At 40.1% G+C, this 27,167-nt stretch overlaps 1 protein-coding gene across 1 annotated transcript; it reads right to left on the reverse strand.

Moving 5' to 3' along the window:
* Positions 1-783: 783 nt before the first annotated feature.
* On the reverse strand, positions 784-27,167 carry itga7 (integrin, alpha 7). Its single transcript, XM_052569927.1, has 25 exons — positions 26,829-27,167; positions 16,027-16,148; positions 15,840-15,919; positions 14,951-15,206; positions 14,768-14,869; positions 14,369-14,576; positions 14,097-14,290; positions 12,310-12,398; positions 10,791-10,918; positions 9,292-9,387; positions 9,100-9,161; positions 8,840-9,009; positions 8,568-8,717; positions 7,741-7,856; positions 7,376-7,559; positions 7,201-7,275; positions 7,046-7,125; positions 6,880-6,957; positions 6,573-6,675; positions 6,031-6,237; positions 5,832-5,948; positions 5,616-5,729; positions 4,205-4,303; positions 3,992-4,117; positions 784-1,173 (listed from the first exon to the last, which is right to left on the reverse strand). Exons 1-25 carry the CDS (start codon positions 27,014-27,016, stop codon positions 1,024-1,026), a joined length of 3,294 nt encoding a protein of 1,097 aa, XP_052425887.1. The 5' UTR covers positions 27,017-27,167; the 3' UTR covers positions 784-1,023.

Raw genomic sequence — 27,167 nt, forward strand, 5'->3', positions numbered from 1 at the left:
TTTCACAATTAAAGTAAATTAAAATGATTCAAATCAATCCAGAGTTAGCAGAATGCATACACTATATAAAGACTTTCATAGATGGAAACATGTCACAATGGTAGACAATGTAACAGACTGTGTGTGTGGTCACAATAGAAAGCATTAACAGCAGTCTGTCAGTCTGATCCAAAGATGCAACCCATTGCAGCATGCTGTAACAACGACATCTCAGATAGTTTGACGGCAGATCAAATAAACGATAAATAAATGAGAGCTCGTTACAAAAGTGCACATCAAATACAATGCACATAGAAGCTTCAGCATATGTGAAGCGCTAGAACAGACCTCGCAGTTTCTCATGCGTCACACATGCACATTTCTTCTTTTTTGTATATATTTGAGCGTCTTTTCCTTTTAATAAGATTTGGCAAACCCACTTAAAGGCACATACCACCATCTACTTCATGACACCAGCATGACATCTAAAGGACTCGGCTTACGGCATTATAGATAAAACAGTATGACTTTCGGCAAATCTGCTTTGGAATGACGTATACTATGAAAAAATTCTAAACAAATTAAATTGACATACTTAGCTTTTTTTGACAAACATAATAGCTTTTTATCATGAGGGTCTTTGAATGAAGCATGCTAAGTTTTTGCGAATTGAAAACCTTTTATGTTCCTCATATGATATAAAGACCCTTAAAATATGTTTCAGTATTGAACCGTTTCAAAGTTCTAAAGGCACTGAATTGTAGTTGACACAGAACCACAGTTCACAAACACCATTACACTGAATTCAACATTAATACATTAAACAGTGGTTTTAATACTAGGCGCATATATTTCCATTTATATACTGTGTATCTCCAGCTAAATGCAGCTGTCCTTCTGAAATTTTCTTTCATTCTGCAGAGCAATGAAAAATGCAACTTATAAAATGCTGAATACAAATCTATAGCAGTATATAGATATAGTTAGTGTGAGTCCACTGCATTCGGTGTCCCTGTTGCTGAGGACTAAAGGATGCATACTAGATTAGATTGTCCCATCACTCCAGTGGGTAGCCCATTGTTTTTTGTGCAAAATAAAAGTCTTGTCCTGAAATTGTGTCTCTTGCCGCAGGATCTTCACAGCCTTATACTGGGGCACTTTATCTTTATACCGAACCCTTTGGAAGAAACCACACTGTAAAAGACAAAGAAGCACAATGAGGTATTATACATACATATATATATATATATATATATATATATATATATATATATATATATATATATATATATATATATATATATATTAATAACCAGGTTAAAATCATTTTACTTGATATTCTAAGGTTTAAACTTCCATTCCATTGTACTAATAACAATGTACTCCATTGGCAAGACATTACTTCACACCATGCTTGGTCTATTTCAGCTTCAAACTCCTTTTCATCTGTTATTTTTTTAGAGTTATAAAGTTAGTGCTGGACAACCGCTGCTTATCTGATCTTCTTTTGATGGCCTTCCCACACAAGCTAAGAGTCTAACAACTCTTATATCCAGTATTTTACACATCCTGTATTGCTTGAATGTCCTAGCCATCAGGCTCTATGTCACATCCTAATACACTGAATACAAACAGATTTCCATCATCCTTAATCATCAATGATCTGTAGACTTTCATTTTTTAAGAAGGCTATAATGTTTCTTAAAGGGGTAGTTCACCCAGAAATGAAAGTGGTGTCATTAATTACTCACCCTGAGTTCATTCCAAACCTGTAAGACCATCGTTCATCTTCGGAAACACAAAGTAAGATCTTTTTTGATCAAAGTGTAAACAATGTAAACAATGTATCCAAGTATGGTGCTGTTGACACAGAAAAGCATATGTTGTTTATGTATGGAAACTAAAATCTTAAACTGTGTTCCGAAGACGAACAAAGCTTTTACGGGTTTGGAACGACAAGGGGTTAAATGACTATAGGGATGCTCCACCCCAAAATGAAAATTTTGTCATTAATGCAGAATTTTGGGTGAACTATCCCTTTAATGATGTTTATATGTTGAGTAGGAGTATGTAACAGAGAGAGTTGTTTTTGTTGCTGACCTTATTGCATATGCATTTGTTAAAGTTTCACTTTCAGATGCAAAATGTATACATTTAGAATAAATAATGCAAGGCGATTTACTAAGGTATGTACCGTATTTTTCGGACTATAAGTCGCACCTGAGTATAAGTCGCATCAGTCCAAAAATACGTCATGATGAGGAAAAAAACATATAAGTCGCACTGGACTATAAGTCGCATTTATTTAGACCCAAGAACCAAGAGAAAACATTACCGTCTCCAGCCATGAGAGGGCGCTCTATGTGTTCAGTGTAGACTACAGGAGAACTGAGCAGCATAGAGCGCCCTCTCGAGGCTGTAGACGGTAATGTTTTCTCTTGGTTCATTTCTCTCGGTTCATGTCAAATTCATTTTGATAAATAAGTCGCACCTGACTATAAGTCGCAGGACCAGCCAAACTATGAAAAAAAGTGCGACTTATAGTCCGGAAAATACGATACTTTCAATTTATTGGTATTCGCATCATTTAATGTCACCTGCACTTGATTATCATAGGTTCTACTCATTTGTGACTCTATGCTCATTATGGAAACGATGTGTTCTTTAATTTGCTAATTTGCTCAGTTACAGGAAATCAATTGCTTGTTCTGCCTTGCATCACTAAAACCACTGCCATCAAGAGTTTTTTTCAAATGTAAATCTCAAATCAAGTGGGTTGTAATTCTGTAAATGTGCATGCTAAATCTATTTCCTAGGGAGAGAAACCCTAGCGGTTTAGCATAATAAGAAGGTCTCAATGACGCTTCAATGACAGCGACTCGTTTGTAAGTTGTTAGGCATGCCTATTATTTTTCAAATGCTGGATATCATGCCATGACTCTTCTAGTTTGGAAAGCCACAGCACAGCAGCACACTCCACTGCAGACCGGAGCTGTACCACATGACGGCTGTGCTGGAGGAAGATCAGGCTGGATGAGGCTCTTAGTGAATTTCAGCGGCCTGCTTCCTCTCCACATCAGATGGCTGCAGCTGCAGTTGAGCGCGGTAAAACTCTGTTTCATACTGAGGCTGCCTCTCCGTGCGCTTGAAAAAACCACACTGCTCCACCAGACGGGAATAGATAACAGAAATATGCAAACAAATGTAGGTACAGACAGAAGAAAACAGAAGGAACTAACAATGGGTGGTTAGTAATTAAAGGAGAGCAACTATTATGCTGAAGGTTATATAAGACAATAGAATGGATGGTAGGAAAATGGAATAATTTTCTTTTCTTTACATGGCTGCACTTCATTAAATACATGCATGAATAAGAATTCAGTCATCTTTTATGAGCGAATGACAACTGTGCTTGCCTCCTATCATATAGCTAGTTGTATGGGCTGCTTTTATGAAACTATGAAACATTCATGCTGTTTTCAGTCATTTACAGCACTGCCCTCAATCATTTCCTGTGGATGGAAAAGAGTTTGGGAACAACATGAGGCCGAGTACATTGTTTATTTTTAGGGTTTGTTTTCATGTCTTTAAATGACAGCAGACTGACTTTTGAGAACCACATTTCCGATGTTTCATAAAGTGAAAGATGTTTCATCTGACCACTGCAGTTTTCTCGGCTCCTTCTTTCTTAAGCATCTTAAAGAGAGAGCCACAGCAGCTCTGTTTGTCACAAAGCTGTTTTACTATACACAAATAAATTGAAAAAAAAGAGAGGGTCATTCTGTTTCCAGAAAAGAGCATAACTGGCAACCAGTGATCAAGCTCTGATCAAGTTCTGACTGCAAATTTATAGCCAATTTATATTCTTTAGGACATTCACCATGACAGTAGTCAAACAAGTGACGAATCACCAAGCTCAACGATGCAAGTTGTGTGGTAGAATTATGGTTTATCTCCTTCGTCTGCAATAAAGATGCTTGTTGAGCGGGTGCAGGTGCAGGTGCACACTTACCTTCCACAGTAAACACACGAGCAGCGCAAGAACAATAATTCCAGCCAGGACAGCGATAAGAATGATCCACCATGGGATGCTGTGCTGGTCTGAGAGCCCATACTCTGGGTAAATCATCACTGACACCTGCACACACACACAACAGTTAATACGCTAACATGAAGATGCTCAGACGTGAGGATGTGTGATCTCCAATGATGTGTGTTGTCTGACCTGTGTAGCAGCGTCCTTCAGCACCAGATGTTTAATGTTGGATTTTATGGTGATATTGGCTCTGACCAGCAGCTCCACAGCACTGACAGATGAAAACTCCTAATGGACAGAAAGTGTAAAAGTGAACACTGTACGGAGAGTTCTGCTTCGGCAGTCGAACTGGATGAGCCGATAAAACAATGCACAAATACGCCGGCACTTTGCATTAAACATCATAAACTTTGCAGCAAGTTTATTAAATATTATTTGTAGAAAAAAAATTCATCGAAGGCAGAAATATTGTGAAATATTATTACAGTTTAATATAACTGTTATCTATGTGAATATATGCTAAAATGTAATTTATTCCCATGAAAACTGTATTTTCAGCATCATTCCTCCAGTCTTCAGTGTCACATCTTCAGAAATCATTCTAACATGATGATTTACTGCTCAAGAAACATTTCTGATTATTATCCTGCAAGCAATTGTGCTGCTTCATATCTTCTTTATCTGTAACCGTTTTTACAGTTTGATGAATAGAAAGTTCAAAAGAACAGCATTTATCTTAAATAGAATTTTTTTGTAGCATTATAAATGTCTTTACTGGAAATAGATCATTAAATGCATCCTTAATTAATAAAAGTATTTTTTCTTAAGAAATATTGTATTGATTCCGAACTTTTGGGAACAGTGGTGCAATTAATATTGAAAATTGGTGTCTTTTATTATATAAATTTGATAAGGTGCTTGAGGTGACTGTATCTGAATCATATTACAGTAACAGAAGGAAATGAGCAAAAGATGCCACAGCAGACCAGGAGAATATTTTAGTGCAAATCTTGTAATGGGAATTTCTGTCCATTTAAAACTAAGAAACCATAATTAGAATATTACAATACTCATTTCTGCACAAGGAAATGCTGTTTACTTGTTACTAAGTGTCTCGATAAAAAGTCTGAGTATCTTTCAAACATGCAAATCCAGGGATTCCTTTATTGTTATGTTGTACATCAGTCAGGAAATCTGATCGGTGTTCTCAAGTTTTGTGCACATTATATGCGCTGGATGATCGGTAAACCGCTCTGAGGCGGAGATGTTGTATGCAGGAATGCTACTACTCTGTCTAGGAGTTGTGGTGCTACTTGCATTAAAAACCCACCACGCTTCACAGTGAAGTACATCAATCCATTGTTTATCTGGTTCATATATATGTATGGGTTGTCATGCACAGTATGCACATTTATGGGTTATATTTCACTAGCTGTGGGCTTGTACTTTATGTGTTTGCGGTGATTGCTTTGGCACTGTTTTCTTGTCTGAAGTAAAGTGTAAATGTGTTTTCCGTCTTTTGAAATAATTTTTATAATGTACAGTACATACAAACTCTTTTATTTTCCTCACTGAGTTACTATTAAAAACAATCGTTCACCTCAATGAAAGTGCTGTTCCACACGTGCGCTCGGATCCTGAAATGGATCGAGCCGGAGAATGTGTGAAGAGGACACTGGAAGAGCAGACAGCGTGCAGAGCCCAGTAAACAATCCTATAACAAACCAACAGATCCATCACATACACCCTCAGATTAGAAAATAATATACGTCAGGAAAGAGTTTCTAATTTGGTCTATGTCCTGGTCGGCACTCACCAGTGTCAGAGACTTCCTTCTCTCAGAAGCAGAAACAGCTGGAGTGACTTTTCCTACTGGGCTTTTGGGAATAAGGTCTTCTTCGGTCTCCAGATGCGAGCGCACCTTTCTGCTGCCCTGTTCACAGATACCGTCCGTCTCACTCAATACTTGCGTTTATCAATGACGCACGGCTTCTACTGACGGTGTTTGTGTGTACCTTCAGGTTCTCTGTGTGCGGCGGCTGGTCGAGGGCCAGGTGCAGGGGGTCGAGTGCTGACTGGGGGTCACAGCGAGTGGGGGGCTGACCGTCCACCTGCACTGCACTCGGATACAACAGCCACTTCCTATTGATCAGCTCGTACGGCCACAGGATGTTCATAGAGGCCGAGCCAAAAGTTTGGAGAGACGGCCCAGCATTTGACACCTGTTATCACACAAGATAACAATAATCATTGCAAATTCTTATTTAAAAAAAAACAACCTCTCTCACCACTAGGCCTCGACTTCCCCATAGATTCCCACCACGCCACTCAGTAACCCTAACCCACCTGAGTTTCATTGTTTTAATTCATTACTGACTTGTACTGTATAACCTAGATGACACTATTCGTTACTCATTCGTAACATGAAGAAATGCTAGCTTTGTACAGAAACCTACGGACAAGATTGTGGAATTTAACACGGAATTCAACAGAACAAAAATATCTGTAGTGCAGCACTTGAGATATGATTCAGGTTCTTCTGAGCAAAATAACTTACAATGAATTCATAGTCCACTGCGCTGCCGATGTCCTGCAGTGATGTCATCGCGCTCTCCCCCCTCACTGCTCCGCTGAAGAACAGCTGATGGGGGCGAGCCAGTCTGCAGGAGACCAAGACAACTTATCAACCCCAGTCCACACATTTAAAGAACATTTAATGAGATATTCAAAAACAAATTAATACGTCTATTTACAGAACATTTTGAAATAAACTGAAGTGAGAGCATCAGTCATGAGAAAATAAGCTGTTGTTTCAGAAAACAGGTGTAAACATCAAAAATCAGAGACAGGAAGTGAACAGCTACCCGCTGAGCACCAGAGGAAGCTCGATCACCATCCGTGCATACGCCGTGACGGGGGCCAAAGCAGGCTGCTCACTTATCCTGCGTGTGATTCACACATGCATTTCACATCATTTGTTTCGCTCACAAAATAAACAGAAGAAAACAGAACTGAAAAGTCTGGACTCACGTGGACAGTTCAAGATGAACAGACAGTGATGTCGTTTCTATCGTGATCCCAGAAGTGCTCAGAACAAGATAAAATTTGACCTGTCATAAAGAATTCATGGTCAGACTCAGTTTCTCGAAGGTCAGAATAGTGTAACTGTGAGAAGTTTACTTTACCGTCGCCTCTCTTTTCAGCGGATTGCCCAGTTCACACAGCGCCTGAGAGCCGTTCTGATTCACTTCACACAATACCTTCAAGACACGAACACACAACGCAGTCAGGATGAGGAAACGAGGAGAAATATGACTGAGAAAAGAAAGACAATTGGCTTTCACTGAGACACGTGTAGACCTGCTGCCCCATGAGTCCAGAGTACGAGAGAGTGTTGGGCAGAGACACCAGTAGCTGGGTGTTATGGGCATCATCTCCATCTTCCTGTGGGTTTTCTGGGTCAGATGGCATGTTGGTCACCGTGACCTCCAGCACGACTGACTTCTGATCCGACAGAGAGAACACTGGCACATCAGACTCGTCTCTAAACACAAAGCATGTGGGAGTAATTAAATAATGATGAGTAGGGTTATTAATGCTAAACCCTTGGTGAGATGTCAGAGTTAAGACGTCCATGAAGCATGTCAGCACTGTCTGTAGATGTGGTCAGCTCACACTCTAAACATGCAGTGAATCAGACAGAACATGTGTGTGTAAGCACTTACCGTGGCAGAGGAATAAAGGCATTTGAAATGGGTGCTTTTGTGCCAAACTGATAGGAGAGTTGAAGGTTGCTCTGGCATATTTTATCCTCACCACAGCCTTCTCGAACAAAATTGACCTGAGTAGTAGACAGAAAGCTTGTATTAAGCATTGCATATTCATTTTTGCTGTTGTGACACTGTTTTTGAATTCCTGATGGGATACTGGAATTACCATTCCACGAATGTTACATAAAAGATAATGTACAGACAAGCTAGTCCTTTTCACAAAATAAGCATGAAGTTGATATCTGATTACTTACCAATTAATACACTGGTATGCCATTTTGAGGGTAATATTGCAATATGTAACATTGAGTGAAAATAATTGTATTATGTGAAGATTTAAGGTTGCATGACTATTGCACAAAAAAAAGTCAATGGAAAATACTTTGTGAGGACCACTTCATATTCATCATGTAGCCTGTACCAGTAATGACTGTTGCTAGCTGCACACAAATATAATGGGAATACTAATATCAATGATAAGTGCACCAGTGAATGTGTGAAGTAAAAGTGGAGCAGAAGTTAAACATGACACATGTGGAATACATTGTTAGAGACTGTCTAACTAGAAACCATCCATCCAAAGGCACTAGATCTGAATATAAAAGCTCATAATTTGTCACAACGGCCATAATCATAATCTTGATTATTTTTCCAGTTAATTGTGCAACCCAACACCTGGTGCTATGAGAGAGATGAAACTCACACAGCTATTGGGTCAGCGGTGCAGCGGTTGACCAATCACAAATTCAAAGAGTAGAGCACAGAAAGTCCATGTGTTTTACCTCGGAGTAGAGTGTGTTTGAGGGACTGAGGCTCAGGACAGGGCTCAGCTGGTTATGGTGTTTATGTCCCGTGTGGTGGCCATGTCTGCTTCTTCGTATAGTGTGTGTGATAGCCAGAGAGACGGGCCGCAGCTTGTCCCGAATGTTGTCCTAGTGAAATGAGAACATAAGAGTTCCTTCCCATTTCACCTAATATTAACATGCATCTCAAATGCATGACCACTTGTGATCTGACATCACTGAATGCATGCATGCATTAATGAATGTTCTACCTTTACAACCAAAGTCACTGTTTTGCAGTCAGGATGTTTTTGTCCATGTAGCTCCACTACCACCGAATGAACGTACTCCGGCTCTGATGAACTGCGTTCCAGGAAGTGAACTCTGTGAGGAAGACTCAACTTCCTGCGCTCTATGTCTGCCTCAAAATGTACACCAAGTGCTGATGTGGGAGAGCAATACAAACATTCAAACATGTGTGTATGTCTGCACTTACGCTGTATTTTGTGATGGTAGATGTGGTTTATCTTACTGATATGTGGTGAGTAGGAGTCAGGATAAGCAGTGTACGTGTAGCAGGCCTTCACATCCACACTAGATAGACAACACACACATTACAAGTTTCCAAACAAGATGAATTACAAGAACATAAATACAGATATTGTTCAGTACTCATCTAATTGCAAAAAATATATAGTGCAATCAATAAAAAGTAACTTCTGACCAAACACCATCTTGCTCCTGGCAGTTGTGCTGTGTCAGATCAATATACTGAGGCTCAATGGAAATGTCTCGGATCACGTGGAGCACTGGACGTGACCTAATGGACAAACAATCAAAGAGTCAAAAAAGATCTGTAAAGGTGCCATCTGTAAAAATTGAGGTAGAAATATCCAAACAATGACCTACACGCATCAAAAGAATGAGAAGAAATAAGGGCGATGATGTCATAAAAAAAATGTCAAGTTATAGTGCTGCAGAGATATCAACCTTAATTAGCATTAGCATTACTAGCCACGGCCAGACAGGTGTCGTAATACCGGTTTCGGCCATGGGAGGCGGTATGCGGGCAACATAACCACCAGCCAACCTGCAATACACGAATAACTCGCACGGCTTGTGGGCGTGTACTTGAACCTGATGTCAATCGTGTGGAAAGTACAGCACACTACTTCATACAACATTCCGCCCTCGGAATCACAAATTAAATCCGATAAGAAAAGGAGCCAAACCAGAGTAAACATCGGCACTGCTTTCCATCGCTGGAGACAACTGATGGACCTAAAGAAATGAGGTTCGACTCCGAACTTGCAACAATTCTTTTGGATTGGTAAGTTAGATGCTGTTAGTATTTCGCTAGAAGTTTGTTTTATATGTTTGTGTATTTTTTGTTCGGGAAGTTATAACATAAAAATGTATCGAAGGCTGTTCGATAAACGTGCTAATGTTAGCGATGGCTAACCGTAGCTGCGTTTGATAATTAGCTAGCTATAACTTACCCATTTTTTTATATCATAACTAACCTGCTCTGTCTAGTCTGTTGGTCTCCGTGGCCTCTTTGCTTCATGGTTATTCTGTGCGTGAGAAAATTGATGTGTGGCGTGAAAGCATGTGAAAAGAGTCACTTGCGTGTGTCTCACGGTGAATGCTTGAGAGTTGGCAGCTCTGGTTACGTTGGTTGGCGCTAGCTTGGTCAACATCAGCTGTCTGATGTTTACCAATGATGTTGACAGAATGCTGTCTGTCAAATTAATTTAATTCAAATAATGTGTATATACAACTCAAAATGTAATATGAACAAAACGAATATGAACATATTCACTGGTAAAGGTGAAGGGGAGTAGCTTGAAGATGTCATGTTTCAAAATCACTTGACATCACCCAACGTTCCTCTGGAGGCAAAACGTCCTCTTAGGCTACGGCTATGGCTTTAGGGTTGTTGTGAAGGTAGGGGCGGAGCATAGAGACTATGCCGTTTCTCGTTTGTTACTCTAGAGTAGACCAATTCACTTTATTGAGGCATACTGCCCCCATCTGGTATGGAATGTGGAGTATGACTTGATTTTTTTGCCAGACATGACAGATGGCACCTTTAAAGTCTCTTGAGTAATAATGACTGCAAGGCATCTATTTTTAAACATTTAGTAGCTATTTTTGTTACAGGACATGTGCTTTCAATTCACAGCTCATGTCGATAACATATATAGGCAGTTCATATCTCACCTATAAAGCACAACCTGATCGCTGAGAGAGCCAATAGCTAGATCTGGATACAAATTCCCATCAACATCTAGTCCTCCAGATATGGAATAGCCCAGCCGCTTGACTCCTGCATTAAGCCCGTCCAGAACCTTGAGATGATGACAAATAAATTCAGAATGCTGAGATGACACTCTTGGCTGAATGTTAGTTCTTTAGTACAGCAATTAGTTTGCACTTATTTCTTGTGTGAACAAGAACTTAAAAATATCTTCAGTGTAGTGCATAGAGATGGAGATATTTTTGTTGCATTATTCCAAATTAATAGATTATGATCCACAAAATAAATGTATAAATATTATCAGAAATAAACATATTAACAAATAAATAGAGTGGAATCCCCAAATTAATCTTAGGATTTCACAAACGTGAATTAAACGGACATGGCATGCCGGACAAAAATAGCAGGTATGCTACATTTTACTATTTTGTTCCCTCGATTTATAAATTAAATGCACAATTTATCAAATCGACGGAACAAAATAGTGAACGCATCGTGTGCATGTTTTAGTACATCGAGGGAACAAATTAGTAAATCGTGTGCATAATAAATTTTTTCTTGCATGTCATGTGAGGGGCTTCATACAAACACAACTTTGATTTGTGAGTTGGGTTCTGTGCATTTGTAGATCACTGCACATATTTGTGGATCATGTCTTGTACATTAGTGAATGGCTTTCTGTGCATTTGTGCATCGCTGCAAACATGTGTGGATTTTGAAACATTTCTAGCGAAAAGACATGCTGACAAATCCACAAATGCATGGACTCCACCCACTCAAGCCAATCAGATAACAGCCACATTTCGCTGGCCAATTGTAGCATGTTCCCGTTACAGCTTTCTTTAATCTGCATTGGATAAGCAAATTTGTGTGGGTGTGATGACCCTGAGTCTTTTGACCCCCCCCCCCCATGTTAATTGACAATTAGAGTATATAGGAGCGTTGTGTTTTAAATGGGATAAACACACTCTGTGGGATAGTTTCCCTCAGGAGTGGCTATTGCTCAGTATCTAAGACCTTGCTGATTCTTTCGAATTTTGGGCCCTATTTTAATGATCTAATTGCATGGTATAAAGCGCACAGTGCAGGTGCACTCAGGGCATGTCCGAATCCATTTCTACTAGTTTAACAACGGGAAAACGGTCGGCACGCCAGGGTACATGGTCTAAATAAGTTGTCCCTATTCTCTTAATGAGAAATTGGTATTTTTTTGGGTGTAACGTGCAATAAACCTTGCACCATGAACGGTTTGCTACTTGCATGGCAGAATGTAATTTTTCATTTTTAAAAATGTTTTTGTGCTGCTGCGTGTGCACCCGTCTATAGGCACATATTACTAACATGTTCTTTAAATAACAAAGAAAAAATATTGCACTAGACTTTAGACCAGGTTTGAGTTTGTCTATAGCGCCTGAGCACACCTTTGTGTGTGTGAGTTAGTGAGCCAGTGAGCGAGTGTGTGTGTCTCAGAGAGAGGTTTGCCTGAGAGGGTTTGGTATCAATGCCAGATGAAGAGCCATGGTAAATAAAAACTTTCCCATCTCCATCAAATGGGGCCCCAACAGCAATATCTGAAAACAAACAAATAAAAAATATCAAATGATAAAAAAGAATTCAGTTCTGTAATTGCATTATTTCTAATTTGGCAAGTAGAGTATTTTCTCTTGTGGACAACCACATATGCAGGTCCCAAAGTAGAAAATAGCGCAATAAACGTGAAAACACCTTCATCATGCATCACCAACATCATACAAACAAAACTGATAACACTGAGATTTTCAACGCAGTGATAGACCTATGAGCTGTGTCTATCTGCATGTCTGCATCACAACTCCACATGGAGAATATCTGACTGAGGAATTGAAAAATCTGACTGTGAGACTTCACAAAGATGGAAAAGGATACAGGAAGACCAGGGATCAACTAAAAACAGTGATTGCTGCAGGAATCAGGAGTTATAGAATGAGCCAGAGCACCACTAATCAGAGCGATAATGGCCATCCTCCTAAAACAACACTACGGAAAGTGCACTACTTGCACAATATAGTAAAAAAAAAAAAAAAAAATGAACAGGGGTTATCAATGGAAATCATGCGAGTTTATTTGACAATTCAGGTAGACATTGTATAATATCCAGGCTCTTGTTTGCTCTTCAGTACAAAACTATAAGTATAACCTTTGTTTAAGAACATGAAAAGAAGCCTAGGTGAATATTTTGGTAGCATGGTCTTTGGTCTGATGAGTCCATGATAGATTTGTTCATCTCAGATGTTCATCTCATGTGGCATTAACCTGGTCAGGGATACATAAGTGTTGAGTCTGAGGAGATGACATTTGTAGATGACACCATAAATGCATGTTGATGTACCAAAATACTGCCAGACAAGATTACTTCCAGTCTGCAGATGAGGAATATTACAGCAAGACAGTGATTTAAAGCACACTGCCAATGTCACAGATGATTATGAAAAGAAGGAACCTTTAAAGGTATGTCATCTGATGGAAATCCAATGATCACCATTTTTAAAAGGTTTTTTTTTTTAAAGAAAATGAACAACACAACTCCTCCAGTAAAGATCATATATTAAGTACAATGCCTTCTTCTTCTTCTTTCTTTATTTAAGGGAAAGGCCTTATATGGGTAATGATGTTGTCAGACTTTGTTCCTTGTTTTGTGTGTGTTTTGATCCCCATGTGCCTTCTTAGCCCTTATTCGATCCTTTCTGTTCCTTTCCCCATTTAGTTCTAATAGTTCCAGATGTTCCTTGTTATTAGGTAACCTCCTCACCTGTCTGCTCTATTTGACTTCTAGCCCGTTCTGTTCTCCCTCGTCCAGAGTTGTTTATGTCAACCCTAGCTACGTGTGTTTCCCTTGTTCCCTGAAAGTGTTTAAAGCCTATATGTTTGAATTCCACTCCTCGCTCCTTCATCTCCTTGCTCTTCACATTAGCAAACCGTGACAGATATAACTGTTACATGTCTATTTTTTAATATATTATAGAATCTGAGGTCAAAGAGGTATGAGGATGATGTTGCTCTGTAGGTCACTTTACAAGTAGGCTCAATGTAGAGAGAAAAAAAACGTATTAGAAGATCTTTATAAGTATTGTGTAATTACACAGGAGTGTACTCACTTCTGTGCTGTAACAGTAATACAACATTCCATTGCATTTTTTTTTTACAAAGAACCAAATGCAGAATTCAATGTAATCTGTTTTTCTGAGATACCATGAACTAAAGCATATAAACACACTTGATTTCATTCTTACCTTCATAACCATCCCGGTCCAAATCTCCAGCACTACTGACAGTCATCCCAAACATAGAGTCATATGTTCCATTGAGCCGGATCGGTCGTGCCTTTTCCCAGTGGCTGGCCGGGTTAAGGTACACATACACAGCACCTCCAATCTCAGCCTTTCGGTCAAAGAAATTCGGAGCTCCCACCACAAGATCTGTCCAACTGTAGGTGGAATCATGCTGTAAGAATTTATGCACATCAGGTTCATGGCTTTACACATTGACATATAAAGTGTCTTACCCATCACTGTTCAGGTCAGCTACGGCCACAGAATAACCAAAGGAGGAGGCCAGCTCCTCACCCCACAGAATGTGGTCAGGCATCAGCCGGTAGACGTTGTCTTTCCTTAGCAGAACCACGGCTCCTTTGTGACTGGCTCGAGGAGCTCCAGCGACAAACGTCAGCTCAGACTTACTCATAATACCTCTGGCTGAATCCACAGAGAAACCTGTGAAGAGAAGGGACACATTTACAAATGGAAACACATCTTGATCTTGCCTGTTGGTCAGTGATTATGTTATATGAGTTTATTCATGTTAGGGTACCACAAAATCAATAGCCAATACCAGTGTAATGGAATTTGCAAATCAAAAACAAAGTATTGAAATGTCAACACGTCAATGTTTTTTGTCTACAAACCCAGGTAACTGTTCTGAGCGATGTCCTCAAATGAGCTTTTGGACGGTTCCATTGTTTTGTAGACCAGAGCATCCTCGACTGGACTGGCCATAAATAACAGCCCTGAGATGAGTTTAGATGAGAAAAGGATGATTTAGAGAGAGAGAAAAAAAACATCAGCTCATCAAAAGCATATCTCATTACCTTTCCAGTTGTAGGTCCCAGGAGCCCCAAAGAGGATGTAGTTTTTGTCAGGTGTGAAACTCGCTGACAGGCCCTGCTGGCAGAATCCAAACTGCTCATGTCCTTGAGAACGACCTTCACAAAACTTCCACTCTCCTCCATCCAGATCATCTCTCTCGGTCAAATCTTCACTCAGCACATAACAGCGTCCGATCGGGTCACGGGTCTCAAAGGTTTGGTTGACGTGTTGTCTGAGCTCATAGAGATGAGCGCATGTCTGACATCACAACACAAACAGGATCATGTAGTGCTTATGCCAAGATGACCAGGTCCCCATTCTCTATAATTGTGCTTTGATTTTCAAATTAAAACTTTAAGATTGAAAGTCCACATTGTAAGAAAACAGGGATGGATGAGATACTTGAGTTGATTTGAATCCCATTTCTGAGGGAGAACTGGAATAAATCTATCTTTGTTTAAATCTATGTTCATTTCCTATTGGGTTGTGTTTTGAGTGTGCATAGTGGTCATGATGAAGAACGCAACAAGGGTCACACATTTGCTGGGCTGGAGCTGATCTCGAGCGTGCTCAATGCTGATGATTGTGGGTGTTTCAGGGACACAAAATGTATTCTTTTAGAAATGTTGAAAGAAGAACTTGAAAAGAAGGCTGCCTTCCAAGGACCCTTCATACTGAGGTGGCCTTTGATGATCTGGCAGGTGAAGTAAGCCACTTTACAAGGATTCTAAACAAAGACACTTGAACCAGCTCATCAAAGTGATCAGGAGGACTGACAATAACTGAAGTCGGCAGGAAGGTAGCCTTCCTGGAGCAGGGCTGACTAACCCCATTATGTTATTTACTGTATACATGTCTGATCTACCTGTCACAGGTATAAAACATACTCACCACTACTTTTCCACCAATTCCTTGACTTTTGACTGTGACACCTAACCACTGGTTGTCTTTGCTCTCTCGGTCCAGACTCACTTGAGAAAACGAGAAACATTTCTCCTTGAATGGATACAGTTGAGCAGAGCATACATTTTAGTTCATCACATAAAAATGAAGCTAAAATGGTCTTAATAAGTGTTACCATGTCCATCGATGTCCACTCGTTCACACTTCTCCGGTGTAATCGGACATCGATACAGTGCACCGGGACGGCTGCCCCACAAAGTTCCTATGCCCCGGGCCTGAGGCGCCCCAACCAATATCCTGCAGAGGAAGACTAACACTTTAAATGTAGTTACGACATCACGAACAGTTACCAGTTTAAAGAAAATTAAATCATGGCTGCACATTTTTTTTTTAGAATTCATTAGATCAGTGGTCTTTGGCTCCTGGGCTTGAGGTTATGTTTGGGCCCTATACCTACACTACAAATGCCTTCAAATAGAACATCATTATGGAGTAACACAAAATATACAAACATATGCTTTGAGGTTCATAAATAGTACAATTAATATGCAACATGTCTAGGCTATAATCAAAGTTTGAATGTTCATCCATCCATCCATCCATCCATCATCTTCCGCTTATCCAGGCCAGCCAGGAGACAGCGTGTCCTAGGTCTTCCCCAGGGCCTCCTCCCGGTGGGAGGTGCCTGGAACACCTCCTTGGGAAGGCATCCAGGAGGCATCCGAAATAGATGCCCGACCTCAGCTGGCTCCTCTCGATGTGGAGGAGCAACGGCTCTGCTCTGAGCTCCTCCCGAGTGACCGAGCTTCTCACCCTATCTCCAAGGGTGCGCCCAGCCACCCTATGGAGAAAGCTCATTTGGGCCGCCTGTATCCAGAATCTTGTCCTTTCGGTCATGACACACAGCTCATGACAATAGGTGAGAGTAGAAACCAAGATTGACCGGTAAATCGAGAGCTTTGCCTTACAGCTCAGCTCCTTTTTCACCACGACAGACCGGTACAGCGACCGCATTACTGCAGAAGCTGCACCGATCCGTCTGTCAATCTCCCGTTCCATCCTTCCCTCACTCGTGAACAAGACCCCAAGATACCTGAACTCCTCCACTTGAGGCAGGAACTCTCCACCAACCTGAAGTGGGGAATACACCCTTTTCCGACTGAGAACCATGGCCTCGGACTTGGAGGTGCTGATTCTCATCCCAGCCGCTTCACACTCGGCTGCAAACCGTCCCAGTGCACGCTGAAGGTCCTGGTCTGAGGAGGCCAACACGACAACATCATCCGCAAAAAGCAGCGACAAAATCGTATGGTCCCCAAACCGGACACTCTCCGGCCCTAGGCTGCGCCTAGAAATTCTGTCCATAAAAATTATGAACAGAACTGGTGACAAAGGGCAGCCCTGCCGGAGTCCAACATGCACCGGGAACTGGTCTGACTTACTGCCGGCAATGCGAACCAAGCTCTTGATCCGGTCGTACAGGGACCGAACAGCTCTAAGCAGGGAGCCGCCGACCCCATACTCCCAGAGCACCCTCCACAGGATGCCACGAGGAACATGGTCAAATGCCTTCTCCAAATCCACAAAACACATGTGGACTGGTTGGGCAAACTCCCATGAAACTTCCAGCACCCTGGAAAGGGTATAGAGCTGGTCCAGTGTTCGTCGACCGGGACGAAAACCACACTGTTCCTCCTGAATCCGAGGTTCCACTATCGGAACAAATTCTCCTCTCCAGTACCCTGGCATAGACTTTCCAGGGGAGGCTAAGAAGTGTGATCCCCCTATAGTTGGAACACACTCTCCGGTCCCCCTTCTTGAAAAGAGGGACCACCACCCCGGTCTGCCAGTCCAGAGGTACTGTCCCCAACAGCCATGCGATGTTGCAGAGGCGTGTCAGCCAAGACAGCCCCACAACATCCAGAGACTTTGAATGTAATATTACATATTCTTTATAATATAATAAACAGGATGTGTTCTCTCAGTTGAGATCAAAAACCTGAAATAACTTTAAGCAAAAAAACGAAAACAAAACAATAAACCAGAGATGTTGGCTTATTAGTATTATAAAAGTAATTGTCATATATGTGTCCTCTTATGTCAGGTTCTTATTCAATCAATAAGTTTGAATAAAAACACATTCTGTCTATCACCAATCAAATTAAATCACTATATCAACAATTCATAGATGGATTGTGCATAAATTTTAAAGGGGGGGTGAAATAATCATTTTCACTCAATATCCTGTTAATCTTGAGTACCTATAGAGTAGTACTGCATCCTTCATAACTCCAAAAAGTCTTTAGTTTTATTATATTCATAAGAGAAAGATAGTCTGTACCGATTTTTCCCGGAAAAACACGAGCAGCTGAAGGCGTGACGTGTGGGCGGAGCTAAATAATCACGAGCGCCAGTAGGCTTTTGCGTTGAGAGCGTTTGGAAGCTGACATTACCGTGAGGAAACAACCATCATCCAAAACAAACCATGGCTAACAGTCAGATTCAGCGTATATTTATGATCCAGAATCAGATCCAGAGGCTGAAACTGCGGGGCTTGAACCCGGGTCTCCGATGGGAGGCGGACGCACTAACAAGGAGGCAGACATATTTTAAGCAGTTTTACTCACCGCCTGCAGTTCCTACACATGATCGTGACCCTTTTTCGTTGGGATTGCATCATCCTTAAGAAATAAACGATATGCAAATCCGTCGTCAAACTGGGCCTTGTTTGTAAAACAAGCATTTTCGAAATGCAGGGAACAAACAAAAACACTTGCACAACTCCGTTAATGCTCTGTAAAAATAAACTCCATCCACTGGTCTCTTAATGCTGTTTTTTCTTTGGTAATCTGTGCAGGGTTGTCTTGCCCTGGCAACCAAAAACACACTCCTTTTGTGACATTTCGCGACGCTCTTGCTCTGATCAGTGAAGTCTGTTGTGCTCTCAGTGCTCTGCTATACGGGAGCGCGCGCTCTTCCGGGAGAAGTGCCCTTAAGACCCATATAAGGAAATTCCGCTCCATCTAATGTCACACAGAGCCATACTCGAAAAAAACTCTCCGAAACTTGTGACAAACCGGAAGGAGTATTTTTGGAACAGAAATACTCCTTCAAACGTACAACTTAATTTTTGAAACTTTGTCCATGTTTAGCATGGGAATCCAACTCTTTAACAGTGTAAAAAACTCAGTATGCATGAAATAGCATTTCACCCCCCCTTTAAGTTTAAATATAAGATTTTAATGTAGAAATATTCAATGTTTGCTAAATGAAATAAGCTACTTTTTTAAAAAAAATATGAAACTACTGCAAGTGACTGTCTTAATGAGTGAGCTGAATCAACTGATTGTTTTTAAAAGCTGATTCATCTAACTTTGCAAACGACTGTATTCATAGCCCGATTAATTAATTTGCTGGTCCATGTAATGTGAAGGAACAAAACACAGTTGTGCTGGTTTTTATTCTATTTTCTTTCTGACAGAGCAAAACTGAATTGTGTCTGAAAGTTACTCTGTAAGTAGTTGTTTATTGTACATTTGAGATTGTGCAGATATTCAAGAGAGAGAAAAACAAAAGGTATTTTTAATCAGAAAATCCAGCAGATAGGCGAGAAAACCAACATATCATTAACGAAAATGGATACCAATTAAGGGAAAACAGAGTATTTGTAGGGGAGCAAATAATGAGTTAATAAAACACAGGTGAACAAAATGACAATTAGGAGGCTAAGTAAAACTAAAATTTAACCTTATCTTTCTAAATGTGGCTCTCTGGGTCTAAAGGCTAAATGTAACTGTTTAAAGTAGCATTGTGACACCAAACCAATCGGATGCAGATGCGATTCAATACCCGTGTCCTTCTTCTATGAGAAATAATCATAAATATCAGTGTGTGCTGTTTGATTGTGGTCTCTAAGGTTGTAGTTGTAAGCTTTAGCTTTAGCCCTGGCTGGCCCGTTTAGATCTCACGTGGGCAGGGAAAATGCGGCTAAGAATTTTCCTCCATGCAGGCTACCAACATCTGGTCAAGCACTATTTAGAGGCTCGCAGAAGGGACAATCACTTCCTCAGTGAGTGTCCTTTCCTGCCTCCTCCAGACAAAGCTTTCAGTGCCAGGGCATGGCAAGTTGCTGGCTCTCCGTGTCACTACAATGGCGAGTCTGAGGATGACAGCGACGATATATCCTGCAATCCTAAGGTGATACAGGTCAATCACATCATGCAGTCACCCTGCCTCTATGCTTTCCATGGTCATGCTTCGATAGGCAGTAGTGCTGCTGCAAACATGATAAGAGCAGCATGTGCCACTAAACTGGGCCTTAAACTCTCCAGCTGTACACAGTCAGCTCATCAGACAGATGGCTCCTCGCTATTGAAGGTGGTTGGAAAAACACGCACATATTTTCAAACGAGATGCACATGCTCTTTTTTGATGGAATCATGGTAGAAAACTTGGATTCAGACATTCTTGCTGGCATCCCCTATAACTATCATGTTACCTTTTAGCCTGTTTGTATCACTGGTGATCTGACTTTGTACACTGAAGACATAAGCTGACCAGGTGTTTATTGTTTATTTTTTTTATTTATTTTTTTAAGTTAAGGCTGTTAAATTAATTGTTATAGAGAGAGAGAAAAGGATTAGATTTACCAGAGTTTGTCATGGCACTGTGTCTCGATAAAAGGGTTTTGCAAGAACCACAAATGTCCAGACGTTGAATATATTGCATACCCTTTTTTTGAGCCCCTGACTGTTTTTAACAAGCTTTGTATTATGGAGTGGGAAAGAAAGCTGAAGATCCTTGAAGACAGAATGTGAGGGACCATGTCTTGCCCTGGATGTGGTACAAGATCTCCAAAAAACCCTGGGAACTCATTAGCATGATAAAGACTCTATGTGAATGGCATCTAAATGGAGGACAATGAGCCGATCCCCCCTCCTGCTCTATTTCTTTCATTTCTTTCTTTCAGCTGTACATTTACTGCTCCACATTTTTGCATTCCTTTAGTAAAGGCTGTGATCAGTATAGACTGTAAATCACACACACACACACACACACACACACACACACAACAGAAAGAACTCAATGGTGGACAATATAGTACAGTGGGCTAATCCTATTACACAGACACACAATTCTTTCCAACTGGAAAAGCAAAATGGCTCAAACCCGAAATCATATAAATTCTGCATATATATATATATATATATATATATATTAGGGCTGTCGATGGATTCAAACTTTTAATCTAATTAATCACATCCTTTTTCTGTGATTAATCGCGATTAAATTGCACACAATTAAGCATAGACCATTTATCTTGTTTCAAATGTCTATTTTGTCATCATTTGCTAAATCCAGCAAAGTAAACCAAAAGATTGAAGGTTTATTCTCAAAAATCTATATTTCCCGCAATTTTGATGTCTTTCCGAAAAGGGACACTTAGATACTCTAAAAGGACAACAAAGAACCAAATGATATAAAGAGCCCATATAAGCAAATTATATAATGAATATAGGAATAAATGCATACTCTGAGATTTAATTTGATGGTATTCTCATCAAAAAGCTCTTTAATATGTACCTCCTCCATTTTTCAAGGGACAATAAGTAAATGGAAATTTAACTCAAAAGCTGTGTCATGGACAGGTGCAGGACCGTCGCTAGTGGGGTGCTTTATAAGGGCCCCCCGGTGATCTCAACGACTGGCTGAGTCCAGACTAAAAAGACGCTCAGGACATTTGACAGGCCACTGCTGCGCATCATCACAAAGCTTATCATTTGCACGGGTTTTAAGCCATGCCAAATTGCCAATTTAAACATTCAAATGAGTTTAAAGCATTTAAACACAAGACGTGGAAAAACTCAACTGTGTACCCACGCACCACACAGAGAGACAGCAACATCCTCCTTTGCGTCCCCCTGCACCTGAACGAACAAATACAAATTACAATTGAATCATGCAAACAAAAAAAGATGTGAAAGAGCCCAATTCAGCACCTGAGTGCTGTGTCCTGTGCACACAGGGTGCACGCAGAGAGACGCGTCTCAAAGTGCTTGAACACAGAATTTGCATGTGCCTTCCATTGACCGTGTCTAATTTACTTGCTTCTGTCGGTGTCCTTAATATTAATCCAAGAAAATGAAAGTCACTCATTGCTCTTGACTGAATTACTTATTAGTTTTAACAAGAATTAATCCACAGTCAAACCTAAAATTATTCAGTCACCAGATACAAATGTTTATATATATTGTTTAATAGTGGGTGCAGAATACTATAGTTCATTTATGTTAGTGAGTATAGCAAAATAAAGTAAACTGTGACATATTACACCCAAAAATTCTTTATACAGTGGACTAGCAGTAAAACTGCTAAAACATTTGGGACCAAAAATTATTCTGACACTTTGACCTGACCAAGTTTTGCTAAAGTGTTTCTTCTCTAACTTCGAATGCACCCTTTCACACCACGGACTGAACAAAGTTAAGCATTAACTGTTCAACAGAGTATTGATAGTTGTGTAAATATTGTCATATAATCCACTACATACCTTTCTATCAAAGTTATCAAGATGAATTTGTGATGACACAGTTTAACTCTGAGTTCTTGTCATATTTTATTACCATTTTATAAACTATAGTGAATAAACTGTGATAATGTGAAATGTTAAAGTTGTCTGAATAAATTTTGGTTTGACTGAATTAAATTTTTACAATGAAGACTATGCAGTGCTATTTTACATTAGATTTTTTGTTTTTTGTACTTGGACACCTACAAAATTGGAAAAATAATAAATGTGTAAATAGCACAAATAAATAAATATAAATGAACATAAAAAAAAAACTATTTCGAACAGGGCCCACTGACACAACCTGCACCTGGGCCCCGCAAACCCCAGCTACAGCCCTGGACAGGCGTGGGCTATTCTTTTGTTATTTCTAAATTAGCTAAGCAGATAAAAGGTCTGGAGTTGACTCCATGTGTGTCATTTGTGTTTGGAAGCTGTTGCTGTTGAGTCCACATCATTCAGTCAAAGGATGTCCACGGAGGACAACAGTGCTGGATGATCAAGGATCCTCTCCATGGTAAAGAAAAACCCTTTCATAACATCCAGCCAAGAGAAGAACTCTCTCCAGGAGGCAGACGTGTCTCTGTCAAAGTCTACAATCAAGAGAAGACTTCACCAGAACAAACACAGAGGATTCACTACTAGGTGCAAACATGGCCAGAGTAGACTTTAAGAATGAAAAAAACATCTATAATTTACATTAAGATCTACCTGTACCAGAATGACGTGAAGAAACTGGTGTTAGTGGGGTTTATTGATGACGTGACAGAGGACAGAAGAAGTTAGAAGAATTCTCTCTGCCCAGATTCAGTCAAATGGAATTTTAACAGGTTTCTTAAAGCGTCTTAAAACATTGCCACAGTTCTTCTGGACTGAGTCTGTCTCAGTTTGTTCTGTTTCTTCATGTCACTCCAGACAGACTGATGATGATCAGATCACATCTCTGCTGTCAGACTCCTTGTGCAAACAAAAATCTCCCTGGATTATTACAATTAATGAAAAAAATGAATGTTTGGAAATGTAATCTTATATTTCCTACTGACACACTACAGCAAAAGATAGAAATAAATGACTTAAAACCATTTTTAGTTGCTGAAAATACTAGTGTTCTAATCATTTTGGCCACCACTGTATATTTATGTGTTTGTGTGTGTGTGTGTGTGTATGGAACTGATGTGATATGTGATTTCCAGCTTGAGTCATAATATGAGAACCTGTCCCATGGATTTTATTTGTAAAAATAGAGAAGGTATTCAAGACAGTGTCAAATCTAAAATCTAAATAAATACGTAGTCAACAGACCATAATGAGTTGATGTGTCTGTCCTATATTGGAGAAGGCTGTGAGGTCGGGTCAATTCTCTTTTAGTCTATAACAGGCAGCAGTTCTCATCGGAGTATAAATAGAGTGCAAACACAGTAACAGCAGACACCATGTGACTTCCTTATACAAGGCCAATCGTTTGTGTCCAAAAGTGCATTTACTGCCTGTACACTGAGACAAGGAAGATCTGATGTCACTGTGTGTGTGTGTGTGTGTGTGCATGTGTGTGTTAGTGTGTGCGTATCCAAAATCATTGCCCTTAAAGGGAAATTAGGAAAATAGCTTATAAGTCATACAGAATTAAGTTTTCTGAATATCTAAAAAATAGTAGTTTTGTGTGAGGGGCAATTTTTATGTGCAGGGTTAGTGTAAGGGGATAGAAAATACAGTTTGGATAATAGAAAATCCATTATGCCTATGGAATGAACCTATAAAGCATGGAAACCAGTGTGTGTGTGTGTGTGTGTGTGTGAGCGTGCGTGTGTGTGTGTGTGTGTGTGTGAGCGTGTGTGTGTGCGTGTGTGTATGTGTGTGTGTGTGTGTGTGTGTGTGTGTGTGTGTGTGTCAGAGAAAGATCAGTGGCATACCAGAGGCATTAGAAATGATGATCTCAAAGAGATATAAACAGCGAACATTTTTTTGCGACATGTACACTTACTGAATGCGGTTAGTAGTCAATGTTCAACAGTCATATATTCGGGAATTCCCTGGATCGAATCACATGAAACTCTAAACCTTTTAAAAAACGTTTATAAAGAGGGAGAAAAGCACCAGAAGTCAGTGTGTCATGGAGATTGGGTTTATGTCTGGCTGTACTGCTGAAGCTCCCCTTCCAGGATCAATAAACAATATATTGAAATTAAACAACCTGAACAATACAAATAAAACCAAAGACAAAAAAAACTAAAACAAACAAACAAACAAACAGACATTTAAACGGTAATGCATAAGTAGTAGCTTTCGGGAGCCAGTTAACCATGAGGTTAAACTCAACCCACTTAAAGCGTCAGACATTAAACTTTTAATGTGAAGTCTTTTAACAGCTTCTTGCTAAAGAAGTGTCTTGTAACCGTATAGCTCATGAACACACACAAGCTGCTTTTAGACGCTGGAGACAGACAGACTGCAGTATGAGTGTGGGACGCTAGTAAACATACAGGTCTGATGGACACTATGAATAGAGAAGAGAGCGATACTTTTACATAAGAGAGAGGGGAAAAAGTTAAACTTCATAGACAGAGATATCACATTTACAGAAGAGATGAGTCAGTGGGGAATGACAAAGCCCTGTGTAATAAAATGACAAGACGTGCCACTTCCCAAGGACACGGAAGCAACCAAAAAACGTTTCAGCCATATTGAGTTGTTAAAATAGGTGCGCTCGTTCGTTAAACGGTTGTGTTCGATCATTCGCTGGCTGTGTGCTGTTTTAAATGAAGTGGTTCTGCTGGGTTTCTTGTCACAAGTTCAGTGATGATATTCTCCAGCCAATCAGTGATCAGCAGAGTTTACACGTCACGTTTTGTGATAATGGTATGGTTCCACAGGAACTCAACTCAGGTGTTATTTACATCATATGTGATCAGACGTGACACTGGACAGATCAGATCAGATCAGATCACAGGTGTCTGAAAACACTTTTTCTAAACATCTCTAACTTGACATCTTAAAGGCACAACAGTGTACATGTGTACTGAAATCAGAGATAGATTTCTTACAGAAGTGCTGCATTGATGAATATAGTAGTGAGTTTAGAGACACACTGTATAACGGGTACTGTCAGCACCCTCATTAGGTGACTAGATGACCAATGGTTCGCTAGCCAACCATCCTAACATACTGTATTATGGCACTATATACCCATTCAAGCTGCGGAAAAATGCTTTGCTATTTTCCATTCAAATCGATGAACATTCATGTATGTCACATAGCATTATAGTTTATGGTGTGATGGTGTTTTGGTGTTTGCATTGGTTCTAAGGTGTTAAATATGATGCAACTGCTGATATCATGCAACGCACAAAAGACTTGTTTAATATATAACAGTATATTTTACAGAGGTTTTTTAAAGGAAGTGAACATGTTATAAAGCACAATTGGACCCACTTTATATTAAGTGGCCTTAACTACAATGTACTTACATTTTAATTAATAATTTAGTACAATGTATTTATTGTGTACATACATGTTTTAACATTGTACTTAAAAAAAAAACTACATGTAATTACATCTGTATTTAATTTCTGTAGTTACATTTATAATTACACTGTTGACCCATACTTTACACCTTAACCCACCCTTAAACTTACCCATACCTCCAACCCTCTCCCTAACCTTACCCCATCCCAGCTCAATAGCAGCAAAAGTGTTTTACAATACAATATGAACACAATAACTACATTGTACTTATTTTTTTATGTAAGTACATAGTAGTTAAGGACACCTAATATAAAGTGGGACCACACAATTAGTTAAAACATGATCACAATGTATACGTCTCTATTAGATTCTAGTCTTGCTGTCTTTTTCACCCTTTACTAGTCGGAGAAACTATGCACCTGATCACTTAGAAAAGCAACAAACCTCTCCACAAGAACACATGATTTGTGGAATCAAATCCTCAAATAAATAATGCTTAGTGCTTGAAGATTCATACATTATCACCCTTATATGAGCAATAATAAGAGTGATGCTGGCCACTAATAATAGCTGATAATAAGCCGTGAGCTCAGCACAGCGTAATGCTTCTGACTGTAACTCATCTCACACACTCATTGTATGTCTGACAGACCGCAAGCGTCCAGCTTTAACAGTCTCTGTGCACGACAATATCTGCTGTGTCACTGACTGAACATCATTCTGAGCATGAACAGACCTGTCTCTGATCACAAGCGATTCAGCATGAGAGATATCTAATGCTTTATCTCACACGAACACATTAACAAACTGACAAAATCTCCAAGAGAAAAATCGGATTCCTAGTGTTATTTAAGTATTGACACCAATGAAGAGTGCTGCTATATAAGATCATGTTTCAGCTCACAATCATTCTTTTGCCTTCGATAAAAGCCGAGCGATAGACTCACCAGCTGTGAGGTTCAGGTGTGAGCTGCTGGTGTAAAGCCAAAGAGAAGCCGAAGAAACTTCCCTCCTCACCCTCCTTGATGAGGATTGTTGTTGTGTCCAGGTTAAACGCTGAGATCCAGGAGCAGAGAGTGAGCAGGAGGCAGCAGAGTCCAGCCGTGCACCTCCGCTGTGTGCACCACAGAGACATGACAAAGTTCAGCAGCTCTGATAAACACCACAGTCCTGGAGCAACTGCTGATCATGAACACAAGACACTAGAAGAACGAGCAGTGTCAGTCTGAGCTGGGCTCCAGGCAGGAGTAAGACTGCCAAAGAAAGACTGCACAAGTGCACGGCCG

The sequence above is a fragment of the Carassius gibelio genome, chromosome B11 (genome assembly GCF_023724105.1).
Source record: "Carassius gibelio isolate Cgi1373 ecotype wild population from Czech Republic chromosome B11, carGib1.2-hapl.c, whole genome shotgun sequence".
Classification (NCBI taxonomy): domain Eukaryota; kingdom Metazoa; phylum Chordata; class Actinopteri; order Cypriniformes; family Cyprinidae; genus Carassius; species Carassius gibelio.